At 44.7% G+C, this 24,759-nt stretch overlaps 1 protein-coding gene across 1 annotated transcript in view; it reads right to left on the reverse strand.

The window, feature by feature from the left end:
* The window catches only part of pogza (pogo transposable element derived with ZNF domain a), a 112,200-nt gene that overhangs the window by 21,722 nt on the left and 65,719 nt on the right, over positions 1 to 24,759 (reverse strand). Inside the window, exons 15-22 of the mRNA XM_084311990.1 lie at positions 18,321 to 18,401; positions 17,872 to 17,960; positions 7,078 to 7,218; positions 6,836 to 6,895; positions 6,091 to 6,209; positions 5,776 to 5,836; positions 3,359 to 3,569; positions 2,437 to 2,667 (exon numbers count right to left, since the gene is read on the reverse strand). Coding sequence (XP_084168116.1) covers positions 2,437 to 2,667; positions 3,359 to 3,569; positions 5,776 to 5,836; positions 6,091 to 6,209; positions 6,836 to 6,895; positions 7,078 to 7,218; positions 17,872 to 17,960; positions 18,321 to 18,401 — 993 coding nt within the window. The remainder of the gene's footprint in view (positions 1 to 2,436; positions 2,668 to 3,358; positions 3,570 to 5,775; positions 5,837 to 6,090; positions 6,210 to 6,835; positions 6,896 to 7,077; positions 7,219 to 17,871; positions 17,961 to 18,320; positions 18,402 to 24,759) is intronic.

Raw genomic sequence — 24,759 nt, forward strand, 5'->3', positions numbered from 1 at the left:
TCTCAGTGAGCCATCTTTTAAAACTTGGAGACGACGTGTCTTTCCATTCCTTCAGGATAATTCTTTTGGCCACAGCCATACCAAACATCAGGGCCTCCTGCTCATTGTAAGGTAATTCCGCAGTGTTAGCTGAACAGCCGAGTAGAGCTAGAAGGCAGTCTGGGGCAATCTCTCTTTTGTACGCCTTGGTATACCAGTCAAAAATGTCTACCCAGTACTTAAATAGCTTGGGACAAAACCAAAACATATGTGAAAGATTACCCTCTGCGGACATGCAACGATCACAGAGAGGCGATACAGAGGGATAGATTCTATGCAGTTTGGTTTTAGAGTAATGTAGTCTGTGAATGACCTTAAACTGTATAAGTTGGACTCTGGCATTAATAGAACATTTATGTATCCTGCTAAGTCCCTCCTCCCACATCTCATCAGAGATTTCCATACTACGCTCTGTGGACCATACATCTTTAATGTGGTCGGAGGAAGCCATAGATTGGACAGAGAAATATGAAACAAAATCAGAGATCAGGTGTTTTGAAACTGGTGATCGGCTCATGAGATTATAAAACTGGTAATCAGCAGGACATGTCTCAAAGTCTGGGATATTACTGCAGACACAATTTCTAACCTGCAGGTAACGAAAGAAGTGTGAGCTTGTAAGATTAAACTTAGACTTAAGTTCGTTAAATGAGGCAAAGTGACAATCAACATATAGATCTTTGATAGTGGCCAGTCCCTTTCCCTTCCATAATGAAAAAAACAATATCAGATTGACCAGGGGGAAAATTATGGTTATCACATATTGGAGCATATGCCGAGGTTGAAGGTACTTTGAAAACCTTTTTGATTTGACTCAGTATTCTCAGTGAGTTCCGAAGGATAAAATTGTTGAGAGCCATCTTATTAATCGTATCACACTTAGAAAATAACATTGCAGGAAGAGAGCTTTTTAGGTTCACATGCGCCTCCATGTCTAGCCACCTGGGGGCGTCCATGGCTACTGTAGCATCACCTATGAAGTAATCTTGCCAGAAGGTCATGGCCCTTGCATTAGCAGCCCAGTAGTAGTGCTGGAATACCGGCAGGGCCAGCCCCCCCATATGCTTTGGCTTCTGCAAGTGTGCTTTTGAAATACGGTGTGCTTTATAGCCCCAGACAAATGGCAGAAGTATAGTGTCTATCTGTTTAAAGAAAGAGGCAGGGAATGTATTTCCAGTGTCAGAAATGCTGTGTCTGTTACTAAGCTTGAGTAAATTGTAATGAACCAAATGAGAATATCAATAAAAAAAAAAATATATATATATATATATATATCTTTGACTGTGAATAACACCATGCTAAAATTGACCAGACCTGAACAATCTAAGCAAATTAATAAATGGAAGATGATTAAACAGAAGGTTTTGTAGATACAGTACTGAATTATGCCATCCGCAATTTGAAATATGATTATAGAATATAGAATATCAGGCCTAAATGGTTATGCGATTAAAATGCGATTAATTAATTACAAATCCTGTAATTAATTAGATTAATAAAAAAAAAAAAAAAAAAATTATTATCTTTCTTCCCCTCTTTTTCCCGATTTTTCTCCCATCCCACCCTTCCTGGTTGTTGCGTACTTTCCCCTATTTTTGGTCCGAGAGACCGGAGACTGTCACATGCTTTCCTCCGACGCATGTGCAGCCTGCCAGCAGGCCAGCCTGGCCGCGCAGGTTCTCACCGGGGAGTGTAGCGTGTGGGAGGCCGCACTATCTCTCCCTAGTTCCTACCCTTGCTGAGCAGGCGCCCCGACCGAACTGTAGGGGTCGCTGTCCACAACGCCCAGGACCCACCCTTCAACTTTCCCACCCTCTAATACCGCCAATTGTATTAGTGTGAGAGGCCAGCCAAGCTGATAGCAACGCCGGGAGCTGGATTCGAACAGGCGAATCCAGCGTCTCCGGTGTTGGTGACGAACGCAATCTCCGCTACGCCACCTGACCCCCTTAGATAAAAAAATTTAATCGCCTGACAGCACTATATATATAATATCTTCCTGTGTACCACATATCCCCAATCAAGACACACTGTTAGAAGTGTGTGCGTGTGTGTGTGTTAAGGCCAAATTAGACTTCCACATTTAATTTTTTTCAGCTGTGGCTTGATCGTTTATAGTTCCAAGCAACTTTTTAGCTAATCCGTCCTCCACAGAGCAGGGTCGGTGTGGCTCAAGGCGAGTGGGCCGACCTCAGTGTCTATGGTGCTGCTTCACCCTACGCCCAGTTACATCTTGGGAGAGGAGCACAGAGGCTCTGAAGGCATTTTCACCTTTGAGTATAAAGTAAGCTCTACCTGCTGCTCCCTCTGGACCAGGACCCACTCTGAGTATAAAGTAAGCTCTACCTGCTGCTCCCTCTGGACCAGGACCCACTCTGAGTATAAAGTAAGCTCTACCTGCTGCTCCCTCTGGACCAGGACCCACTCAGCGATGCAGTCACTTTTCCAGGACCAGCCTCTGGTGGCCCGGAGCTGGTCCTGCTGCAGGGTCCAGGACCGGATCAGCAACGGCGCCGTGTGGTATTTCTGGGCGGCCTGGGGGAGCCCGTTACACAGAGCGTATAGCAGCACTCTGAGCTGCTCTCTGGTCAGAGGTGTGGGGAGGGGCCTCATCAGTACGTCTGCACCCTGGGGGGGGGTAAAGGAAATGTTTTTATCTGAAAACGAGTAGGATATCTAGTGGTAAATATGAGCCTGGGTCGTACAGAACTTGTAAGTCGCTTTGGATAAAAGCGTCAGCTAAATGACTAAATGTAAATGTAAATGTAATATGAGCCTGGGTCTCTCCTCTACTGATCCTAGTGGTAAATATGAGCCTGGGTCTCTCCTCTACTGATCCTAGTGGTAAATATGAGCCTGGGTCTCTCCTCTACTGATCCTAGTGGTAAATATGAGCCTGGGTCTCTCCTCTACTGATCCTAGTGGTAAATATGAGCCTGGGTCTCTCCATTACTGCATGACGGATCGCTACATTGTTGATCCACCACAATAGAACACATTAAATAGCTTACATAAGTCTAACCAGCTAGCACTAACGTTAGCTTTTTTTGTTTAGAAAAAGCTCACGCCAACTTATGAGGCTGTAACCGAGTGGCGAGACTAAACAAAAAAGACTAAATCGAAACTAAACAAAAAAGACTAAAACGAAAATGCTCAGATCTGTAATTGACTAAAACTTGACTAAACGAAAAATAGATAAACGGTGACTAAATATGATGAAAACAAAAAAGAGCATTTGAGAGCATTCTAAATAGCTGACGAAATTAACACTGCCTGGGTCTCTCCTCTAGTGATGCACATGAGCCTGGGTCTCTCTCACCTCTACTGAGCCCAGCTTGGTTCCCAGGAACTTGACGGTCATGGCCGGGGTGGAGCAGCGCGGGGGAGGGCTGGTGAGTGGACGGACCGACAACTGGGTGGAGGGCGTGCCCTCTGGGAGGAGGTGGATGGGGATGAAGGCTCCTCCCCGCCCGTCCCTCACGGTCTCCAGAAACCCATTCCTCATCTCTAAAACCTCCACACTGGTCACCCTGGAGAGAGGAACCAGGAGGAGGAGGACAAGCAGACGGAGGGAGGGATGAAGGAACGTAAGCACACAGGTCACAGGATTTAATGTGGAATGGATGGATTGGAGAGGGAGTAGAGAAGTAGAACAAGGGAGAGGGGGAAGGAGAGGGAAATAGAAAATGGAGGTAAGATGGAGAAAGAGAAGGGAAGCGGAAAAGAAGAGAGGGAGGGAGAGAGAAGGAGAGGTGGAAGGGGAGAGTGGGAAGAAGAGAGGGAGCGATGGAAGCAGAGAAGAGGGGGAATGAGAGGGAGAGATGGGGAAGGAGAGGGAGATGGAAGCAGATAAGAGAAAGGGGTAAGGAGAGGGAAGCAGAGAAGGAAAGAGGTGGAAGGAGAGGGAGAGATGGAATCAGAGAAGGGAGAGGTAAGGAGAGAGGGAAGCGGAGAAGGAGAGGGAGGCAGAAAAGGAGGGGAAGCAAAGAGAGAGGGGGAAGGAGAGAGGGGGGAGAGAGGGAAGCAGATAAGAGAGGGATGGGAAAGTTTGATGGAAGATGGAATATAATAATATACTATATATAGTATAGTACATTATTATTAGGATGCACCGAATGGGAAATTCTTGGCCGAAACCGAATACCGAAAATAAGGAAACAGTTGGCCGAAAACCGAATGCCGAAAATGATTAATATAAATATATATATATAATGTATTTTTTTCTTTTTTGTTCAGCTACTTGATTATGGCAAAATACATGATTATGTCAAAAATGAACTTAAATAATATTAATAATCACTATTATGGGTCCATAAAACATTTATTCAGCACTTTTTAATGCATACATTAATTCCAAACTAAATGCTGAATGATTGTAAAATTTAAACATTTTCTGCATACAACTAAATGTGCATTAAAGTCAAGTGCATTTTCTTTTCTCTGTAGGATAACTACAACAAAGTGCATTCAGAACAAAGCCAAGGTGCTTTAAAACTGCATAAAGATCTGCATAAAGACACACACACACGAGAGGGAGAATAGTTTATAGCAGACTTAATGATGTTACTGTAGTGGTTACTGAGTCATAATTCACAGCATTCTAGCCTACATGGAAGGACTGTTGTATTTACTACATCTCCCATGACTCTTAGCGGGGGATTACGTAGCTTAAGAGAGACTAGTGAAAGAGGAATGGAAGCGTTGTTAGCTAGCTTAACGCTAAGGTTAGTTAAAAAGGTTTTTAACCGCGACGGGCATATAGTAATGGCGAGGATATAAAGCATGTTAAAGACGCATTTATTGGATGCGTTGCTCGCAGAGTTTACATAGAAACAGCGCGACTCCCAAGACAAGAGGAGTTATCACAGGCTGTAGAACGCAGGAAGAGCTGCCAAGCTGCTCATGTTACATGTTGCGCATGCTATGTCTGTAGCCGTGTTTTGATTACGTCATCACAACAACATGTTAGGTTACGAACGTAACCCTGTTATTTGACATTCTGTGATATTTTTTCGGTGCTAAAACCCTTTCGGCTGAAAGCCGAAAGTGCCTTTTTTAACCATTTTCTGCCGATAATTTTCGGTGGCCGAATATTCGGTGCATCCCTAAATTATAGTATAACAATATGCTTTATATAACCGTATGTAGTATCAATCAAGCATATGAGAAACATTCCAATTAGGGCGGCTACGTGGCGTAGTGGGCAAGGCGCTCACCACGAAATCTGGAGACGCTGGGCTTGCCTGTTCGAGCCCAGCGCTCCACATTTGCTTTCAGTTTAGCTGGTCGTCCGTACTAATACACATTGGCCGTATTAGGGGGTGGGAAACTGATGGGTGGGGATCAGGCATTGTGGACAGCGACTCCTACAGGTCGGTTGGTGCGCCTGCGCAGTAGAATCAGGAAGTGTCGGGGGCAGCGTGAGCCTCCCACGCGTTACTCCTCGCCACTGAGAGATCGAGCTGCGCAGGTGAAAAGATGCGACTGCTGTTACCTCAAGTACCGGAGGGGACTTGTGCTATGTATGACTTAGTCCACATTGCAGCCGGCTTGTGGGAGGCAAGAAACAGCGTTCGTGACAGGGGAGGGTTGAATTGGATGATACGAAATTGGGATGGGAGAAAATATAGAAAAATGGGAGAAAAAGTGGATAAAAAAAAGAGAAACATTCCAATTAGAAATAGAATTGATTTGACAGAAATCCAGTGAAAATGATTAAAACGTGACAAAACCAACCTGCGTCGTGCCGTGTCTAGACGTCTGCGCTTTGACTCTGGTGAATTCTCCTCTTCATCACCTACAACCAATGACAGAACAGAGAGGTTAGTTAGATGGAGAAAACACATCTAAACCACTGGACTAACAGAACCTAGGAGAAGCTGATAATATGATTAAGGGGAACCTGGTTCTTCTCCAGAAAGAAAAGGTCATTTAAGATGTTTAACACTTAATGTAAATAAGATGTTTAACACACATGCCATGAAGTCAGAATGAGCTGATATATTCAAAAGTAAGTCCTGAGGCTTATATGGTGAATATAGGTGTTCCTACTGTCAATCCAGCTGCCTGTTCTGGCCCAGTGGTCAGGATGATCTGACAGGTGGTTGGCCATCTTGTCTCCAGTGTCGGTGGAAAATCTACACAACATACACTTCAGTCTCACCGCCTCCCTGACACACACACATGGACACAGCCGCGCACACACACACAGCCGCGCACACACACACACACACACACACACACACACACACACACACACACACACACACACACACACACACACACACACACACACAAGTTCCACGAGTCAGGAGCATCAACAGAAAAGGCAGACTAAACTCAATATTTCTTTAATGGTACCTTAGGTAGGGCTGGTATTATGTGATGGTGCATTAGGTAGGGCTGGTATTATGTAATGGTGCATTAGGTAGGGCTGGTATTATGTAATGGTGCATTAGGTAGGGCTGGTATTATGTAATGGTACATTGGGTAGGGCTGGTATTATGTAATGGTACATTACTGGTAGGGCTGGTATTATGTGATGGTACATTGGGTAGGGCTGGTATTATGTAATGGTACATTGGGTAGGGCTGGTATTATGTAATGGTGCATTAGGTAGGGCTGGTATTATGTAATGGTACATTAGGTAGGGCTGGTATTATGTAATGGTGCATTAGGTAGGGCTGGTATTATGTAATGGTACATTAGGTAGGGCTGGTATTATGTAATGGTGCATTAGGTAGGGCTGGTATTATGTAATGGTACATTAGGTAGGGCTGGTATTATGTAATGGTACCTTGGGTAGAACTGGTACATAGCCTGGTAATTGAAAGGGATCTTTCGGCTGGAGTGGTCACTGTTAAAGGAACCAGACACAAATCACAGATTGTTACTTGATTATAAGCATTCCAAATCATTACAAGCCCTGAAATAAACACTGAAACCTACTCCATAGTGCACCCAAGGTAGATTTCATCATCAGGGCTTGTACCGATTGACCTTACATTAGTTTTGTGGGTATCCAATATGACGACATACTTAATCATGTGGTTGGCGTAGGCTCTGGAGCAGCACGTCAGGTATTTGCAAAGGGAGCAGTGGACCAGAGTGGGGAAGTGACGGCTGATGTCTGGGATCTTAAACAGACACTCTACACACCTGGCCTGATCTGATACTGACCTGGAGAGAGGAGGCAAGAGAGAAGAGGAAAGGAGAGGAGAAGAAAGGAGAGTAGAGAAGAGAAGAAAGGAGAGATGTTGGGTTTAGGAAAATATAAAAGGAAAGTGCTGACCCAGTGTTTCCCTAAGATTTTTTTCAGCAGGGGTGGTAGGGCCCCCCAAAACTACTAGTGTTGTCGCGGGGCGCGCGTGTCACGGATACGTGGTGTCAACAGTGTCGTCATAGACGCGTAAGGTGGTTGTTAGTATCGGTGCATTTCTCTACAACACTGAGCTGAAATGAAACGATTGCACATAAATTAGGTTTATTACAACACATAAATTAACTTATTTACAATTATACATACAGTAGTGACAACACACATATGAACTATTTACAATACAGGGAGGCACATACAACACTCATAACTATTTACAACCAGTGTCAGAGCGAGCGCACTCAAGTTGTTCTGAGGGCTCAGAGTGCACACTGGACGCTCTGACCAAAGAGTCAGTTTATCAGAGCGGAGCAGATTTTCAGAGTGAATTTATTAACTCACCTTAACACTTTGGTTGCCTAAGGTTAAATTAATGATATACCATAGATTGCCAGCGCTATTTGTCTATGGAGAAAGTCCCCTTCTTTGCAGGGCTATAACTTTTTAAATTCTATTGCTACATTGCCATTATTAGGGCCCATTCAAAGTCCTATATGTATTGTTCATTGTGTAGCAACGTTAAACTTTTTCATTCACATATTCATAGTAAAGTATGGTCTAATGTATAAGTATGTTTTCATCTCTTTCTGCAGCTTTCTCCAGAACGTGATATATAGCCCCAAATGCATTATATTGATGATGAAATACAGTTTGATGGCAATCAGCGCGATATAAAAAATTCCAACTAGACGTACTTCTAGAAGTTACTACACGTCATCTGATGTTGACCGGATGGGCGAGGGGGCGTTTATAATTCCGTGGGCAGCGTTATACCAATCATCTAATGTGGGTCAAATGTTGATAATATCAGTTATTATCGAAGACGGTAACGTTACACGCTGAAACTCACCCCAGTCTCCGCGCGCCGTTGGGCGATCATCGTCGAGTAGAAATTTTATCATTATGGGATATATTATTACCCGGTCCATCTCCAGCTTGTATAATGGTATATACGTCCAAATCATGTTGTTTATCGAGTTATTGGCAATCGATCGCTATGTAGTGTGACGAGCTAGAGTGCCGGAACCTATCCCGAGTGGCCGGAAGCAATACGGACATCTAGCACAACCTCTACTGCGCTTCCTGTTAAGCGGTTGCGCGATCGGCCACCAGATGGCGCTCCTGAACCGCCAGAGAGCTCAGTGGGTCCTGCTGGTGTATCTCAGGCCAGCGGAGGGACATTATGAATCCGATCGCAGATTTTTGAAATATTGATATAAAGACGACGTACAGCGTCCCCCGGCAACTTTAGCATGGCCAGCAAAGACGTCTAAAGACGGCTCCCGGCAGTCAAAGGGCCCTATGAATTCCGTTTAATCTTTTCCTGTTTTCGGATTTCTCTGATTTTATATTTTTTCCTTTGGATTAAAAAAAAATAATAAAACGATACAAAACTATGTTTTTAACTAACTTTAACACATTGGGTGCCAACGACGAGAAATCTCGTTGTTGGCCGCCATGCGCTGTGTGCCAATAACGAGAAATCTCGTTATTTAATCGTTATTTCTTTTATTAGCGATATCCATAAATGTTTCATCCATCCAGCCTCACGTTATCATTGGGAATGGCTCTGAGCTCGAAATGGGCAAATACCGCCCACTATCGTCTCCCGGATGGTATTGCACACATTGGAATGAAGTCGATGGGAATGCATCAGAAAAAAAAAGAAATAATAATAATAAAGGTTAGCATATGAATTGTAATCCTTGGTTAGAAACGAAATAATGGATGGATTATCCAAGGGGGGTCCTGAGGGGGGGGGGGGGGGGGGGGGAGAAGAGCGAGCAAGAGCATATGTATGTACCGTAATTCCTCTAATAGTAACCGGTATTCAATTAAAAACCGGGTCTCTATTAATGACCGGGTGCGCTGTTGAGCTAAGCAATTATAAGCCGGCCTCCTAATACAAGCCGGGTTTCATGTATATTAGAGGAATTACGGTATTTCCCTCAACGGATTTACCATAGGCAATATATTTTGTTATTGTTGTTATATGCTGGCCTGGCTGTGCAATAAATACCATATAATGGTATGGTGTTAATGTTTACCAAGAGAGTAAGCCTACCTCAGAATTGTATAAAACGAAGTTATTATTATTATACCAGTATTGTGATTGCACTATTTTACTTTGTTTAACTTTTTTTGACCACCTGTAATTGCACTGTTTACTACCGTATTTCATACAGTACTTGGTTTCAATAAATGAACCCAGTACATTTGACACAAAATGTTGATTTATTCATTATGATCTGTTTGAAAATTTGAAATATAGGCCTCTCTCTTATACATGCCTCCTCCTAATACAAGTCTGGTATCCGCTACAGTTGAAACAAATACAAGCCGGGGTTACTATTAGAGGAATTACGGTATTGTATTGCAAGTATTATGTATATATCTCGTAAACTACATTTATATTGATTCAAATACTGGAATGTATAATCCTGTGATTTGTTGTGGATATTTACTGTTAATGCTTGTGTGTCTAGTTTTATGTCATGTCAAAAAAATAATAAAAAAATTTGTTCAAAAAAAAAAAAAAAAAAAAAACTCTGGGGTCCACATTTTACTTCTGAGGCATGTAACCTGAGACTATTGCATCCACTGAGGGCACTGGAAGAAGCGTCAATTATGTGTTTCGGAGTATAACATTGGATCAATAAATGCAATAGATATTTGGAATGGCGATCAGGAATTGGATTAATCTTTTTGCAGAACATCTGATCTGAGGTAAGGACTTTATTTTACCAGTATTGGGGTAATCAGATGTTTTTTTCACAGCGATCCAGGGGCGGAGCTATAGGCGCGGCTGGGGAGGCAGCTGCCTTAGGGCCCGCCCACCGTCTGGCGGGAGGGGGGGCCCGGGGCCGGAGGGGGGGCCCGGGGCCCGGGCCCCCCCTCCCGCCAGGCCCGGGACTGAATGGAGTTGCCGTTCGCGTGTGGGACTGGATCGAACACAACTGGTGGTAACGGCAACTGGGACTGGTGCGTTTGTTTTGATTCTAGGCTCCTCCCGTTTTGCCAGTACTGTGGTACGAGTACGACTGATAGCGTGTGGTTTAGGAACAGGGCGTTTTGCACAAATCCAGCGCTCCCTTTCCTTGGCTGTGACGTAGCCACGTAAATCTCACAAGCAGCGCGGAGGTGATATTTTTCTCTGATGTCGCGTTCACGTTACGTGGGAAGAATCGGAAGAATCAGCTTCCGACTGGGAAAAACCATTCACGTCAGCCTCCTAGTTGTAATTCCTACTAGGACATATGGGATTTTTTATAGACCCCGATATCTCCCACTTCGCGTCACGAATTGCGGAAGTATGGATGTGGGCGTTTTGATCGAGTCAATGCGTGAAGGCTTCCTAGTTGTAGCAACGAGATGTCCTCTGGTTCTTCCGCTTCTTCCCACGTAACGTGAACGCGACATCAGAGAAACATATCGCAAGCTATGTTCAACATAATAAGTCACCTAAAACATGAATGAATGAATGAATGAAAACTTTATTAACAGATTGCAGAATGGGTACAGTACAGTACAGCTCAATACATACAATTGTTAAGGGGATGCAGACCAGAGAAAGACTTTCGTCTTGTTTACATCAGCGTCCCCCACATCACCACCGCTACCATGGTGTATTAAAATCCGACGACGCCGAGCAGCTAAAGGGGACATTTACCGAGGCGAGGACCAGCACAAAGTGTGGATATATTATGATTTAACAAGTCTTATCTGTCCAGGACGATGACAACATTATTGCAGGTAAGCTAACTAGTACTACTAACGTTATCACGCTAGCTTGGATGCTAACTAACGTAATGTGAATGAATGAATGAATGAATGAAAACTTTATTTAACAGATTGCAGAATGGGTACAATACAGTACGGCTCGTTAAGGGGATGCAGACCAGAGAAAGACGTTTGTCTTGTTTACATCAGGGTCCCCCATTTTCAATTCATAGTGATCATAGAAAACATATACGTTACCACCTAGCCACAATCTATGGTATTTCTAGGTTACCACATGGGTGGCGCACGTGAACACTTTGTGAATTATGTGAGGGTGTATCATGATGATGGTAATTTGGCACTTAACGAACGTTACCTATCTCTTTGCCGTTTTGCATAGTGCACTGCATAGTACCAGAGATGACAAAAGTTATGTGGTAACATAGGTCGCATCACTGCCAGTAGTCGGCATATTACCCAATTCTGACTCTGGTATTAGTCAACTAACGTACTGTTAGCCAGCTACTGTAATAACGAAACTGAAATATCTAATGATGATAGTCAATCATAAAGACAGAAAACACTCTCATCACAGACAAGCTGGATCTGGCCAAATACCTAAACATGTCATGGTGAATGAATGAAAACTTTATTTAACAGATTGCAGAATGGGTACAATACAGTACAGCTCAATACATACAATTGTTAAGGGGATGCAGACCAGAGAAACACTTTCGTCTTGTTTACATCAGGGTCCCCCATTTTCAATTCATTATAACATAATGACATACAGATAGACAGTAGTGCTACATCTATACATGACATACCAGATTTGCAAATACAGTACTGTTTGTGATACGAAAAGAGTCCAGAAAAGAGAGTATATACATTTGACGTATTATTATTGTATTGTGATATGTTTTGTTTCATGTTGGATTTTTTTTTTTTTTAATAATAATACAATAAATATCGGGGGGGGGGGGGCCCGAGCTGTCAATCTCGCCTCGGGGCCCGTGGGGCATTCCAACCGCCACTGCAGCGATCACAACATGTCTCCTGTGTGTGTACAGTGTGTGCGTAACGTTAGCGCCAGGCACGGCATAGATAATCGATTTTTCAGCCCGCTTCTCTAGCGTGCATAAGTACACATGTACTATCGATAATCTAGCGTTTATTTGAAAACTATTCATAAATCAGCCGAAAAATGACAACGTGTTGTGTGTATTCCAGTAAAGGGCTATTCCTGCAGAATCTTTTTTTCTTCTTCTAGAAATCTCCAAAACTATACTCGTATTCAAAACGGTATAAAACGGAAATGTACTGATGAAAAAACAATCAGTTTCGTACATGTTGACTGCAAGCAAGTCATTGATAAGTGACGGGTGTATTAGACCCATAGCCTTAATTTAAGATATAGTTTAAGCGTTCGCAAATGTGCTCGTCCTCCAATTGATTAGAGTGGTGGCATACAAGCGATAGATCGTCATTCATCGGTAGCACCCAATGTGTTAATAACAGTACATCTTCAAAGAGTGCCAGTGTAGTTCAATGTTCAGTGCCAGTTCAGTTATGAGGTTTCTTTTTTCAATTCAGTTCAACTGCCAGTGCAGTGCAATAACAAAATAATAATTAAATAGTTAAATAATACAAAATAATAATTTATATATAATAATAATAATAATAATAATAATAATAATAATAATCAGAAAAAAACTGTAAAATGTAATTTATTTCAAAGAGATGTCCTTTAACACTTTGGTTGCCTAAGGTTAAATTAATGATATACCATAGATTGCCAGCGCTATTTGTCTATGGAGAAAGTCCCCTTCTTTGCAGGGCTATAACTTTTTAAATTCTATTGCTACATTGCCATTATTAGGGCCCATTCAAAGTCATATATGTATTGTTCATTGTGTAGCAACGTTAAACTTTTTCATTCACATATTCATAGTAAAGTATGGTCTAATGTATAAGTATGTTTTCATCTCTTTCTGCAACTTTCTCCAGAACGTGATATATAGCCCCAAATGCATTATATTGATGATGAAATACAGTTTGATGGCAATCAGCGCGATATAAAAAATTCCAACTAGACGTACTTCTAGAAGTTACTACACGTCATCTGATGTTGACCGGATGGGCGAGGGGGCGTTTATAATTCCGTGGGCAGCGTTATACCAATCATCTAATGTGGGTCAAATGTTGATAATATCAGTTATTATCGAAGACGGTAACGTTACACGCTGAAACTCACCCCAGTCTCCGCGCGCCGTTGGGCGATCATCGTCGAGTAGAAATTTTATCATTATGGGATATATTATTACCCGGTCCATCTCCAGCTTGTATAATGGTATATACGTCCAAATCATGTTGTTTATCGAGTTATTGGCAATCGATCGCTATGTAGAGTGACGAGCTAGAGTCACGGGACATGTACCGAGTGGCCGGAAGCAATACGGACGTCTAGCAAAACCTCTAGTGCGCTTCCTGTTAAGCGCTTGCGCCGATCGGCCACCAGATGGCGCTCCTGAACCGCCAGAGAGCTCAGTGGGTCCTGCTGGTGGATCTCAGGCCAGCGGAGGGACATTATGAATCCGATCGCAGATTTTTGAAATATTGATATAAAGACGACGTACAGCGTCCCCCGGCAACTTTAGCATGGCCAGCAAAGACGTCTAAAGACGGCTCCCGGCACCCAAAGTGTTAAAGCAGTGTTTCTCAACTGGTGGGTCGCCATTTTGAGTGTGTCGCGGATGTGTGTGTTAAAAAAAGTAAAAGAAAAAAAGTAAAAAAAATAAAATATTTTTCTTTTCTTTTTTTATATAATTTTTTTTGCACTACCTATCTTTGTGAAAGTGGCTTCTCAGCTCTGGTCCAGCTGAAGACAAAGCAGAGGAACAGATTGGACATTGAGCACGACCTCAGAGTTGCTTTGTCTACCATCACCCAAGACTTTGAGACTCTTGTCAGGAGCAAACAACATCCCCAGTTATCCCATTAGTTCCCTGGGATGTTAAGCTAAGAAGTCTGCTAAGAAGGATATATTATTTATTATTATTATTATTTTATTTCATTGTGTTTTTAGCCCTAGTTGCACTTTTTTTGCAACCCCAGTTATCCCATTAGTTCCCCCAAACTTAGTTATGTTATGTTAACACTTTGATCGCCAGGCTTAAATTCAGAATAAACCATCCCACGCCAGCTCTATTTGTCTATGGGGATGTTTACCTTCTTTGCAGGGCTATAACTTTTTAAATTGTATTGCTAAATTGACATTACTATGGCCCATTCAACGTCCTATATCTATTGTTCAGGGTGTAGCAACGTTATACTTTTTCATTCACATATTCATACTAAAATACGGTCTAAAGTATAAGTATGTTTTTATCGTTTTCTGCAGCTTTCTCCAGAACGTGATTTATAGCCCCAAATGCATTATATTGATGATGAAATACAGTTTGATAGGAATCTGCGCGAGATTTTTTTTCTTCAAATGGACGTGCTTCTAGAAGTTACTACTGATCATCTGATGTTGACCGGATGGGGGGGGGGGTCGTTTATAATTCCGTGGCCAACGTTAGATGATTCATCTAGTGTGGGTGATATGATCATTAGAGCAGTTAGTATCGAACACGTTAAAAAATAACGCTGAATCTTACCGTAGCTTCCTCATAGCGTTGGGCGATGAGCGTGGAACTATTGCGTGGAAATATTCCTATTATGGGATGTAGAAATATGCGATCCATTTCCAGGTTGTATAATAGTATATACGTCCAAATCATGTTGTTTATCGAGTTATTGGTAACGGATTGCTATCCGTTGTGTCTAGCTCGAGTCCTGGGACTATTACCGAGTGATCGGACCGAATTGAAATGAGCACCAGCTTCCATTTCCTGTTTCCGCTCTGGGCGATCCGCCGATCGGCCACCAGATGGCGCTCTTGAACCGTTGGAGAGTTGAGAGGGGCTCAACAGTCTGTGCGAGATCAAAAATTTCAATTGGACGTACATCTAGAAGTTTCTACGTATCATCTGATGATGACCGGATGGGCGGGGGATCGTTTATAATTCCGTGGGCAGCGTTATATCATTCATCTAGTGTGGGTGATATGATCATCAGAGCAGTTTATATCGAACACGTTCAAAAATAACGCTGAATCTTACCGTATCTTCCTCGCGCCGTTGGACGATAAGCGTGGAACTGAAATATTCCTATTATGGGATGTAGAAATACGCAATCTATTTCCAGGTTGTATAATAGTATATACGTCCAAATCATGTTGTTTATCGAGTTATTGGCAACGGATCGCTATGTATTGTGTCGAGATCTATAGAGAGTGCCCGGAAGTAATATGGACGATCAGCACTTCATCCACATGACTTCCTGTTTGGCGCTTCTGCCGATCGGCCACCAGATGGCGCTCTTGAACCGCTAGAGAATTGAGAGGAGCTCAGAACTGTGTGTGAAGGCTGCAGAGGGGAAATATCATTCCGATCACAGATTTTTGAAATATTGATATTAAAGACGAGTTAGGGCGTCCTCTGCAACTTTAGCATGGCTAGGAAAGACGCCTAAACACGTTTTCGGCACTTAAAGTGTTAACAGTGCATGAAAGATTGCATATTACTGCAAAAAACATTTTTTTGAAATAAATCATAGTGGTTAAAAAATGTTGGTCGCGACTTAATGACTAAGGAAAATGTTGGGTCCCGAGGCTAGACCAGTTGAGAACCACTGCTTTAAAGGTTCATGCTTCTCCCCATCTCTGGCTGACATCACCATTGTGATACATGATGGTTAGGCCTTTGTGTTTTCCTCAGTGAGGGATTCTCTTTTGTCGGTCAGCAGCGTTTTGTACTTGCTAAAGCTTCTCTCACTGTATAATAATTTTTAAAGTTTAAATATCAACATTATCTGGCCATCCTCAGTAAATATCAAACTTTCCAAAGACCAGAGTTGGGATGGGCACGCACACACACAGAAAGGGAGAATGGCTTATATGAACTATCCAGTTCATATATCAACTTATATCAACTATCTAGTTCGTTTTCATATAATTTAGCTAGCTCTCCAACGTTACTGTGATTAAAGCAAACTTAAAAAAAATATATATATACATTTTTTTTATTGTAATTTTTTCAGGGGGGGCGGGGGGTCCTGTTAGCGGGGCGGGCCGCCCGGCCAAGGCAATGGTAGGGGAAACACTGGCTGACCTCATGGTGATTGATTGATTGATTGAAAACTTTATTAACAGATTGCAGAATGGGTACAATACAGTACAGCTCAATACACACAATTGTTAAGGGGATGCAGACCAGAGAAAGACTTTCGTCTTGTTTACATCAGGGTCCCCCATTTTCAATTCATCAGGACATATATGACATACATGACATACAGATAGACAGTACTGCTACATCTATACATTTATGACATACCAGATTTACAAATACAGTACTGTTTGTGATACAAAAAGAGTCTAAAAAAGAGTATATACATTTGACGTAAAACTGTACATTGGAGGAGGTTGGGTAGGTGGGGTTGGGTGGGTGGGGACGCTGTACATTGGAGGTGGTTGGGTGGGTGGGTGGGGTGGGCGGGAGGGGGGGGTTTGGGTAGGAGGGGTGGGTGGGGAACACTGTACAACTTCACAAGCAAAACTGTACATTGGAATATTGACAAGACCATACTTGGTCATTTACTGTACATTGGAGGGGGTTGGGTTAGGACATTTACAGGGGCCAGTTTCGAATTGCAGTCTCCCGTAGGTGTTCTTTGAGAGTGGTTTTGAAAGTGGGTAGTGATTCACATTCCTTTACAGCTTTGGGTAGGGCGTTCCACATTGATGTGGCATAATTGCGAAACGTGTTTAGTCCCTTGTTTGAGACGAATCTGGGTTTAACATGATTTGTGGAGCTCCCTCTGGTGTTGTGATCGTGGTATTCACTGACCTTTGGGAAGTATTTTGACATGTACATGGGTACCTAGACCAGGCCCATTGCAAGTTGCTGTACTCTGTCGTCTACTCTAAGCCATCCTAGGTTGTCAAAGTGGGCAGGGGTGAGGTGGGTTCTAGGAGTAAGGTCAAGCAGTAGTCTGACCAGTTTGTTTTGAGATGTTTGTAATTTTGTTTTTAGCGCCTTTGAGGTGCTTTGGTACCATGAGGTGCAAGCATAGTCGTAGTACCCTTGAATGAGTGCTCCTGCCAGAGTCTTCAGGGTATTCTTGCTTACCAGAGAAGAGATCCGGTACAAGAATCGAGTTTGTTGGTTGACTTTTTTTTATTACATTGGATGCCATTTTGTCACAGGAAAGATTAGCCTCTGTGTGTATGTGGTGTCTCTTTCTCAGTGTGTGTGTGGTGTGTGTCTTTCTCAGTGTGTGTGTATCTTTCTCAGTGTGTGTGTGTGGTGTGTCTTTCTCAGTGTGTGTGTGGTGTGTATTTCTCAGTGTGTGTGTGTGTGTGTGTGTGTGTGTGGTGTGTCTTTCTCAGTGTGTGTGTGGTGTGTATTTCGCAGTGTATGTGTGTGTGGTGTGTCTTTCTCAGTGTGTGTATGTTCGTTTGTTTGTTTGATTGTTTGTTTGTTTGTTTGTGTGTGTGTATGTTTGTGTGTGTGTGTGTGTGTGTGTGTGTGGTGTCTTTCTCAGTGTGTGTGTGTGGTGTGTCTTTCTCAGTGTGTGTGTGTGTGTGTGTGTGTGTGTGTGTGTGTGTGTGTGTGTGTGTGTGTGTGTGTGTGTACCAGTCTCCTCCAACATGGGACAGCAGTGTACCCAGGCTCTCCACCGACTTCTTTTTGGGGATGGGGGTGTCAGGGGGGACGTCTATCACCTGAGGCAAGACCAAATGAGACAGGAGACATTAGAATATAGGACGAGACATCATAGAACACAATAAAAATAGAAGAGGAGCAGAACAGGATGCAACAGGACAAGACAGCATAAGATCACAATAAAATGCAACAAACAAAACAGAGTAATACACAGATAGCTGTGATGTAAAGCTCAATTTCCAATCACCAATATACCGGTATGTGATCTCCCCCATCTTCATAAAATCTTTGTGTATTATCTTTATTAAAATGTCAATCATATTTCCCTTTGGGGGAAAGGCCTGTTGCATTCAGAAATACGTCCGATGGCGGAAGCTTGCGATGGGTGTTTCCATGGATGTTTTAAACACATGACAGACCTTGGGGAATGGAATCAAGTTCCTGATGTATCCTTCCTGGACTGGACCTCCTCCTACTACTGAATATGTTCTCACTGTTACCTAGAGAGAGAGAGAGAGAGAGAGAGAGAGAGAGAGAGAGAGGTATCTGTAAAGCATTCCCGGTAACTGGAGAAAGGTATTCCCGTAACCTATGGGTAACCGAGAATACCTTTAGGTACCAGGAATACCATGCCTAGGTATTCTTGGTTACCTAAATAGGTATTCCCGTAACCTGATAGGTATTCACGGTAACTTTAGATATTGATATGTATTCCGGTGACTTGTGAAAAGGAGAGGTTACCAGGAATACTATTACCATATAGGTATTCACAGTAACTTATATGTATTCCGGTAATTAATTAATTGAAGCTAACACATCATGGAGGCCCAGGCCGTTAGCTACAAGCTACAAGCTAACAACACATCATGGAGGTCCAGGCCGTTAGCTACAAGCTACAAGCTAACAACACAACATGGAGGCCCAGGCCGTTAGCTACAAGCTAACACATTAATTAAATGTATTAATATTATCAGGGCTAGCATATATAATAGAATGGTGGCATGGTGGTGGTGTAGACTGACTAAGAGCATGGTGGTGGTGTAGACTGACTAAGAGCATGGTGGTGGTGTAGACTGACTAGGGGCATGGTGGTGGTGTAGACTGACTAGGGGCATGGTGGTGGTGTAGACTGACTAGGAGCATGGTGGTGGTGTAGACTGACTAGGGGCATGGTGGTGGTGTAGACTGACTAGGGGCATGGTGGTGGTGTAGACTGACTAGGGGCATGGTGGTGGTGTAGACTGACTAGGGGCATGGTGGTGGTGTAGACTGACTAGGGGCAGGTTGGTGTAGACTGACTAGGGGCATGGTGGTGTAGACTGACTAGGTGCATGGTGGTGTAGACTGACTAGGGGCAGGTTGGTGTAGACTGACTAGGGGCATGGTGGTGTAGACTGACTAGGGGCATGGTGGTGTAGACTGACTAGGGGCATGGTGGTGTAGACTGACTAGGGGCATGGTGGTGTAGACTGACTAGGGGCATGGTGGTGGTGTAGACTGACTAGGGGCATGGTGGTGGTGTAGACTGACTAGGGGCAGGTTGGTGTAGACTGACTAGGGGCATGGTGGTGGTGTAGACTGACTAGGGGCATGGTGGTGGTGTAGACTGACTAGGGGCATGGTGGTCATGTAGACTGACTAGGGGCATGGTGGTGGTGTAGACTGACTAGGGGCATGGTGGTGGTGTAGACTGACTAGGGGCATGGTGGTGGTGTAGACTGACTAGGGGCATGGTGGTGGTGTAGACTGACTAGGGGCATGGTGGTGGTGTAGACTGACTAGGGGCATGGTGGTGGTGTATACTGACTAGAGGCATGGTGGTGGTGTAGACTGACTAGGGGCAGGTTGGTGTAGACTGACTAGGGGCATGGTGGTGGTGTAGACTGACTAGGGGCATGGTGGTGGTGTAGACTGACTAGGGGCATGGTGGTGGTGTAGACTGACTAGGGGCATGGTGGTGGTGTAGACTGACTAGGAGCATGGTGGTGGTGTAGACTGACTAGGGGCATGGTGGTGGTGTAGACTGACTAGGAGCATGGTGGTCATGTAGACTGACTAGGGGCATGGTGGTGGTGTAGACTGACTAGGAGCATGGTGGTGGTGTAGACTGACTAGGAGCATGGTGGTCATGTAGACTGACTAGGGGCATGGTGGTGGTGTAGACTGACTAGGGGCATGGTGGTGTAGACTGACTAGGGGCATGGTGGTGGTGTAGACTGACTAGGGGCATGGTGGTGGTGTAGACTGACTAGGGGCATGGTGGTGGTGTAGACTGACTAGGGGCAGGTTGGTGTAGACTGACTAGGGGCATGGTGGTGGTGTAGACTGACTAGGAGCATGGTGGTGGTGTAGACTGACTAGGGGCATGGTGGTGTAGACTGACTAGGGGCATGGTGGTGTAGACTGACTAGGGGCATGGTGGTGTAGACTGACTAGGGGCATGGTGGTGGTGTAGACTGACTAGGGGCATGGTGGTGGTGTAGACTGACTAGGGGCATGGTGGTGGTGTAGACTGACTAGGGGCAGGTTGGTGTAGACTGACTAGGGGCATGGTGGTGGTGTAGACTGACTAGGGGCATGGTGGTGTAGACTGACTAGGGGCATGGTGGTGGTGTAGACTGACTAGGGGCATGGTGGTGGTGTACTGACTAGGGGCATGGTGGTGTAGACTGACTAGGGGCATGGTGGTGGTGTAGACTGACTAGGGGCATGGTGGTGGTGTAGACTGACTAGGGGCATGGTGGTGGTGTAGACTGACTAGGGGCATGGTGGTGGTGTAGACTGACTAGGGGCAGGTTGGTGGTGTAGACTGACTAGGGGCCTGGTGGTGGTGTAGACTGACTAGGGGCATGGTGGTGGTGTAGACTGACTAGGGGCATGGTGGTGGTGTAGACTGACTAGGGGCATGGTGATGGTGTAGACTGACTAGGAGCATGGTGGTGGTGTAGACTGACTAGAGGCATGGTGGTGGTGTAGACTGACTAGGAGCATGGTGGTCATGTAGACTGACTAGGGGCATGGTGGTGGTGTAGACTGACTAGGAGCATGGTGGTCATGTAGACTGACTAGGGGCATGGTGGTGGTGTAGACTGACTAGGGGCATGGTGGTGTAGACTGACTAGGGGCATGGTGGTGTAGACTGACTAGGGGCATGGTGGTGGTGTAGACTGACTAGGGGCATGGTGGTGGTGTAGACTGACTAGGGGCATGGTGGTGGTGTAGACTGACTAGGGGCAGGTTGGTGTAGACTGACTAGGGGCATGTTGGTGGTGTAGACTGACTAGGGGCATGTTGGTGGTGTAGACTGACTAGGGGCATGGTGGTGGTGTAGACTGACTAGGGGCATGGTGGTGGTATAGACTGACTAGGGGCATGGTGGTGGTGTATACTGACTAGAGGCATGGTGGTGGTGTAGACTGACTAGGGGCAGGTTGGTGTAGACTGACTAGGGGCATGGTGGTGGTGTAGACTGACTAGGGGCATGGTGGTGGTGTAGACTGACTAGGGGCAGGTTGGTGTAGACTGACTAGGGGCATGGTGGTGGTGTAGACTGACTAGGAGCATGGTGGTGGTGTAGACTGACTAGAGGCATGGTGGTGGTGTAGACTGACTAGGGGCATGGTGGTGGTGTAGACTGACTAGGAGCATGGTGGTCATGTAGACTGACTAGGGGCATGGTGGTGGTGTAGACTGACTAGGAGCATGGTGGTGGTGTAGACTGACTAGGAGCATGGTGGTCATGTAGACTGACTAGGGGCATGGTGGTGGTGTAGACTGACTAGGGGCATGGTGGTGTAGACTGACTAGGGGCATGGTGGTGGTGTAGACTGACTAGGGGCATGGTGGTGGTGTAGACTGACTAGGGGCATGGTGGTGGTGTAGACTGACTAGGGGCAGGTTGGTGTAGACTGACTAGGGGCATGGTGGTGGTGTAGACTGACTAGGAGCATGGTGGTGGTGTAGACTGACTAGGGGCATGGTGGTGTAGACTGACTAGGGGCATGGTGGTGTAGACTGACTAGGGGCATGGTGGTGTAGACTGACTAGGGGCATGGTGGTGGTGTAGACTGACTAGGGGCATGGTGGTGGTGTAGACTGACTAGGGGCATGGTGGTGGTGTAGACTGACTAGGGGCAGGTTGGTGTAGACTGACTAGGGGCATGGTGGTGGTGTAGACTGACTAGGGGCATGGTGGTGTAGACTGACTAGGGGCATGGTGGTGGTGTAGACTGACTAGGGGCATGGTGGTGGTGTACTGACTAGGGGCATGGTGGTGTAGACTGACTAGGGGCATGGTGGTGGTGTAGACTGACTAGGGGCATGGTGGTGGTGTAGACTGACTAGGGGCATGGTGGTGGTGTAGACTGACTAGGGGCATGGTGGTGGTGTAGACTGACTAGGGGCAGGTTGGTGGTGTAGACTGACTAGGGGCCTGGTGGTGGTGTAGACTGACTAGGGGCATGGTGGTGGTGTAGACTGACTAGGGGCATGGTGGTGGTGTAGACTGACTAGGGGCATGGTGGTGGTGTAGACTGACTAGGAGCATGGTGGTGGTGTAGACTGACTAGAGGCATGGTGGTGGTGTAGACTGACTAGGAGCATGGTGGTCATGTAGACTGACTAGGGGCATGGTGGTGGTGTAGACTGACTAGGAGCATGGTGGTCATGTAGACTGACTAGGGGCATGGTGGTGGTGTAGACTGACTAGGGGCATGGTGGTGTAGACTGACTAGGGGCATGGTGGTGTAGACTGACTAGGGGCATGGTGGTGGTGTAGACTGACTAGGGGCATGGTGGTGGTGTAGACTGACTAGGGGCATGGTGGTGGTGTAGACTGACTAGGGGCAGGTTGGTGTAGACTGACTAGGGGCATGTTGGTGGTGTAGACTGACTAGGGGCATGTTGGTGGTGTAGACTGACTAGGGGCATGGTGGTGGTGTAGACTGACTAGGGGCATGGTGGTGGTGTAGACTGACTAGGGGCATGGTGGTGGTGTAGACTGACTAGGGGCAGGTTGGTGTAGACTGACTAGGGGCATGGTGGTGGTGTAGACTGACTAGGGGCATGGTGGTGTAGACTGACTAGGGGCATGGTGGTGGTGTAGACTGACTAGGGGCATGGTGGTGGTGTAGACTGACTAGGGGCATGGTGGTGGTGTAGACTGACTAGGGGCATGGTGGTGGTGTAGACTCACTAGGGGCATGGTGGTGTAGACTGACTAGGGGCATGGTGGTGTAGACTGACTAAGGGCATGGTGGTGAACCCCAACTCAGGTGACCAGGAATACCTGTTTTTTCCAAAATTCAGTTCAAATGCCATCTTGGAATAACAAAACAACGATTGTGTGCAGACAATTGAAAATGTTGGGTTCCTTTCCACTTTCTTGAATATAGAAAAAATTGAAATACTTGTTCTAGAACTGTATTTTTTGCACTTGTTTGTTAAGTTACTGGGAATACCCTTTCCTTGTTTTTGCTCATTTTAACAGACAAAACACAACACATTCTAGTCATTCTGGTTTACACCTAACCCTTATTATTGCTGTTATGATTTCCAAAAATAAAATCTCACCAATCTTTAGTAAAATAGGAGATTTAAGTGTTTATCTGGAATTGTGAGGATAGGTATTCGCGGTAACCTGGGATCAATGTGTGAAACGTAATTATCTCGTAAAATAATTGGCCACAAAAGACGAAACTCATTTTGGTTGTTCATTGGGGTGCCAAGATCATGCCCAAAACATATCATGCATCTGCCATGAAAATTAAGCCTTTTATGTTTGTTATCAATTGAAGGCCATGAACTATGTTGACTCATATCCCATACCCGGATTTTTCCTTCAGATTCAGCTAAATTTGAATTCTCTTGAGATAACTCGGGGAGAACTATGGTATTATGTTACATGATGATGATATCCCTACAAAACAACCAAAACATTTTAATTCTCTCTTAAATTGGAGGAGATAGTGAATTGGTATTCCCGGTAACTTAGGTCAACTTTAGGTCCGCCATCCCTCATTACATGATGTTTTTTTTTTAAACATGAATTATTTGGCATCTATAACAATCATTCTTGACATGAGAAAAGATTTTAATGTTGTTCGTATAACGTCCTGGGTTATATGGCTTAGAAATGGGGCAGGTTACCGGGAATACATGCGTTACCCATATATATATATATATAGAGAGAGAGAGAGAGAGAGAGAGAGAGAGAGAGAGAGAGAGAGAGAGAGAGAGAGAGAGAGAGAGAGAGAGAGAGAGAGAGAGAGAGAGAGAGAGAGAGAGAGACACACACACACAGAGACGGAGACAGAGAAAGGGGGGTAGAGGAGAGAGTTTGTGATTTCCTCTCTCTCTCTTTCACTCTATTTTTTCTTTTACTTGCTGATGATTTCAAGATGTTTAGATGCTGGGGCCAAAACCACCTCAGTCAAGTCAATTAAAAAAAGAAACTACACTTCCCAGCTCACGCCAGCCCATCAATCAAAATCAAGCTTTTTTCGTTCTCTTTATTTTCGGGATCATATCTCACGGGTGGAACAAACCTGAATGTTATTGCCATAAAATAGAACGCAGTTATGGCTAGATCCACAAAGAATGGATTGCACGGTGCTAATTGCACCCTTACTTACAATTCATTATGAATTGAAAACTGGGGACCCTGATGTAAACAAGACGAAAGTCTTTCTCTGGTCTGCATCCCCTTAACAATTGTGTGTATTGAGCCGTACTGTATTGTACCCATTCTGCAATCTGTTAATAAAATGTTCATTCAATCAATCACCGCGCAGGTGATTAGGGTGCAATTAGCACCGTGCAATCCATTCTTTGTGGACCTAGCCTTAGTTTCACTAGTAC

The sequence above is a fragment of the Notolepis coatsorum genome (genome assembly GCF_963971535.1).
Source record: "Notolepis coatsorum genome assembly, chromosome: 4".
In the NCBI taxonomy this organism is placed as follows: Eukaryota; Metazoa; Chordata; class Actinopteri; order Aulopiformes; family Paralepididae; genus Notolepis; species Notolepis coatsorum.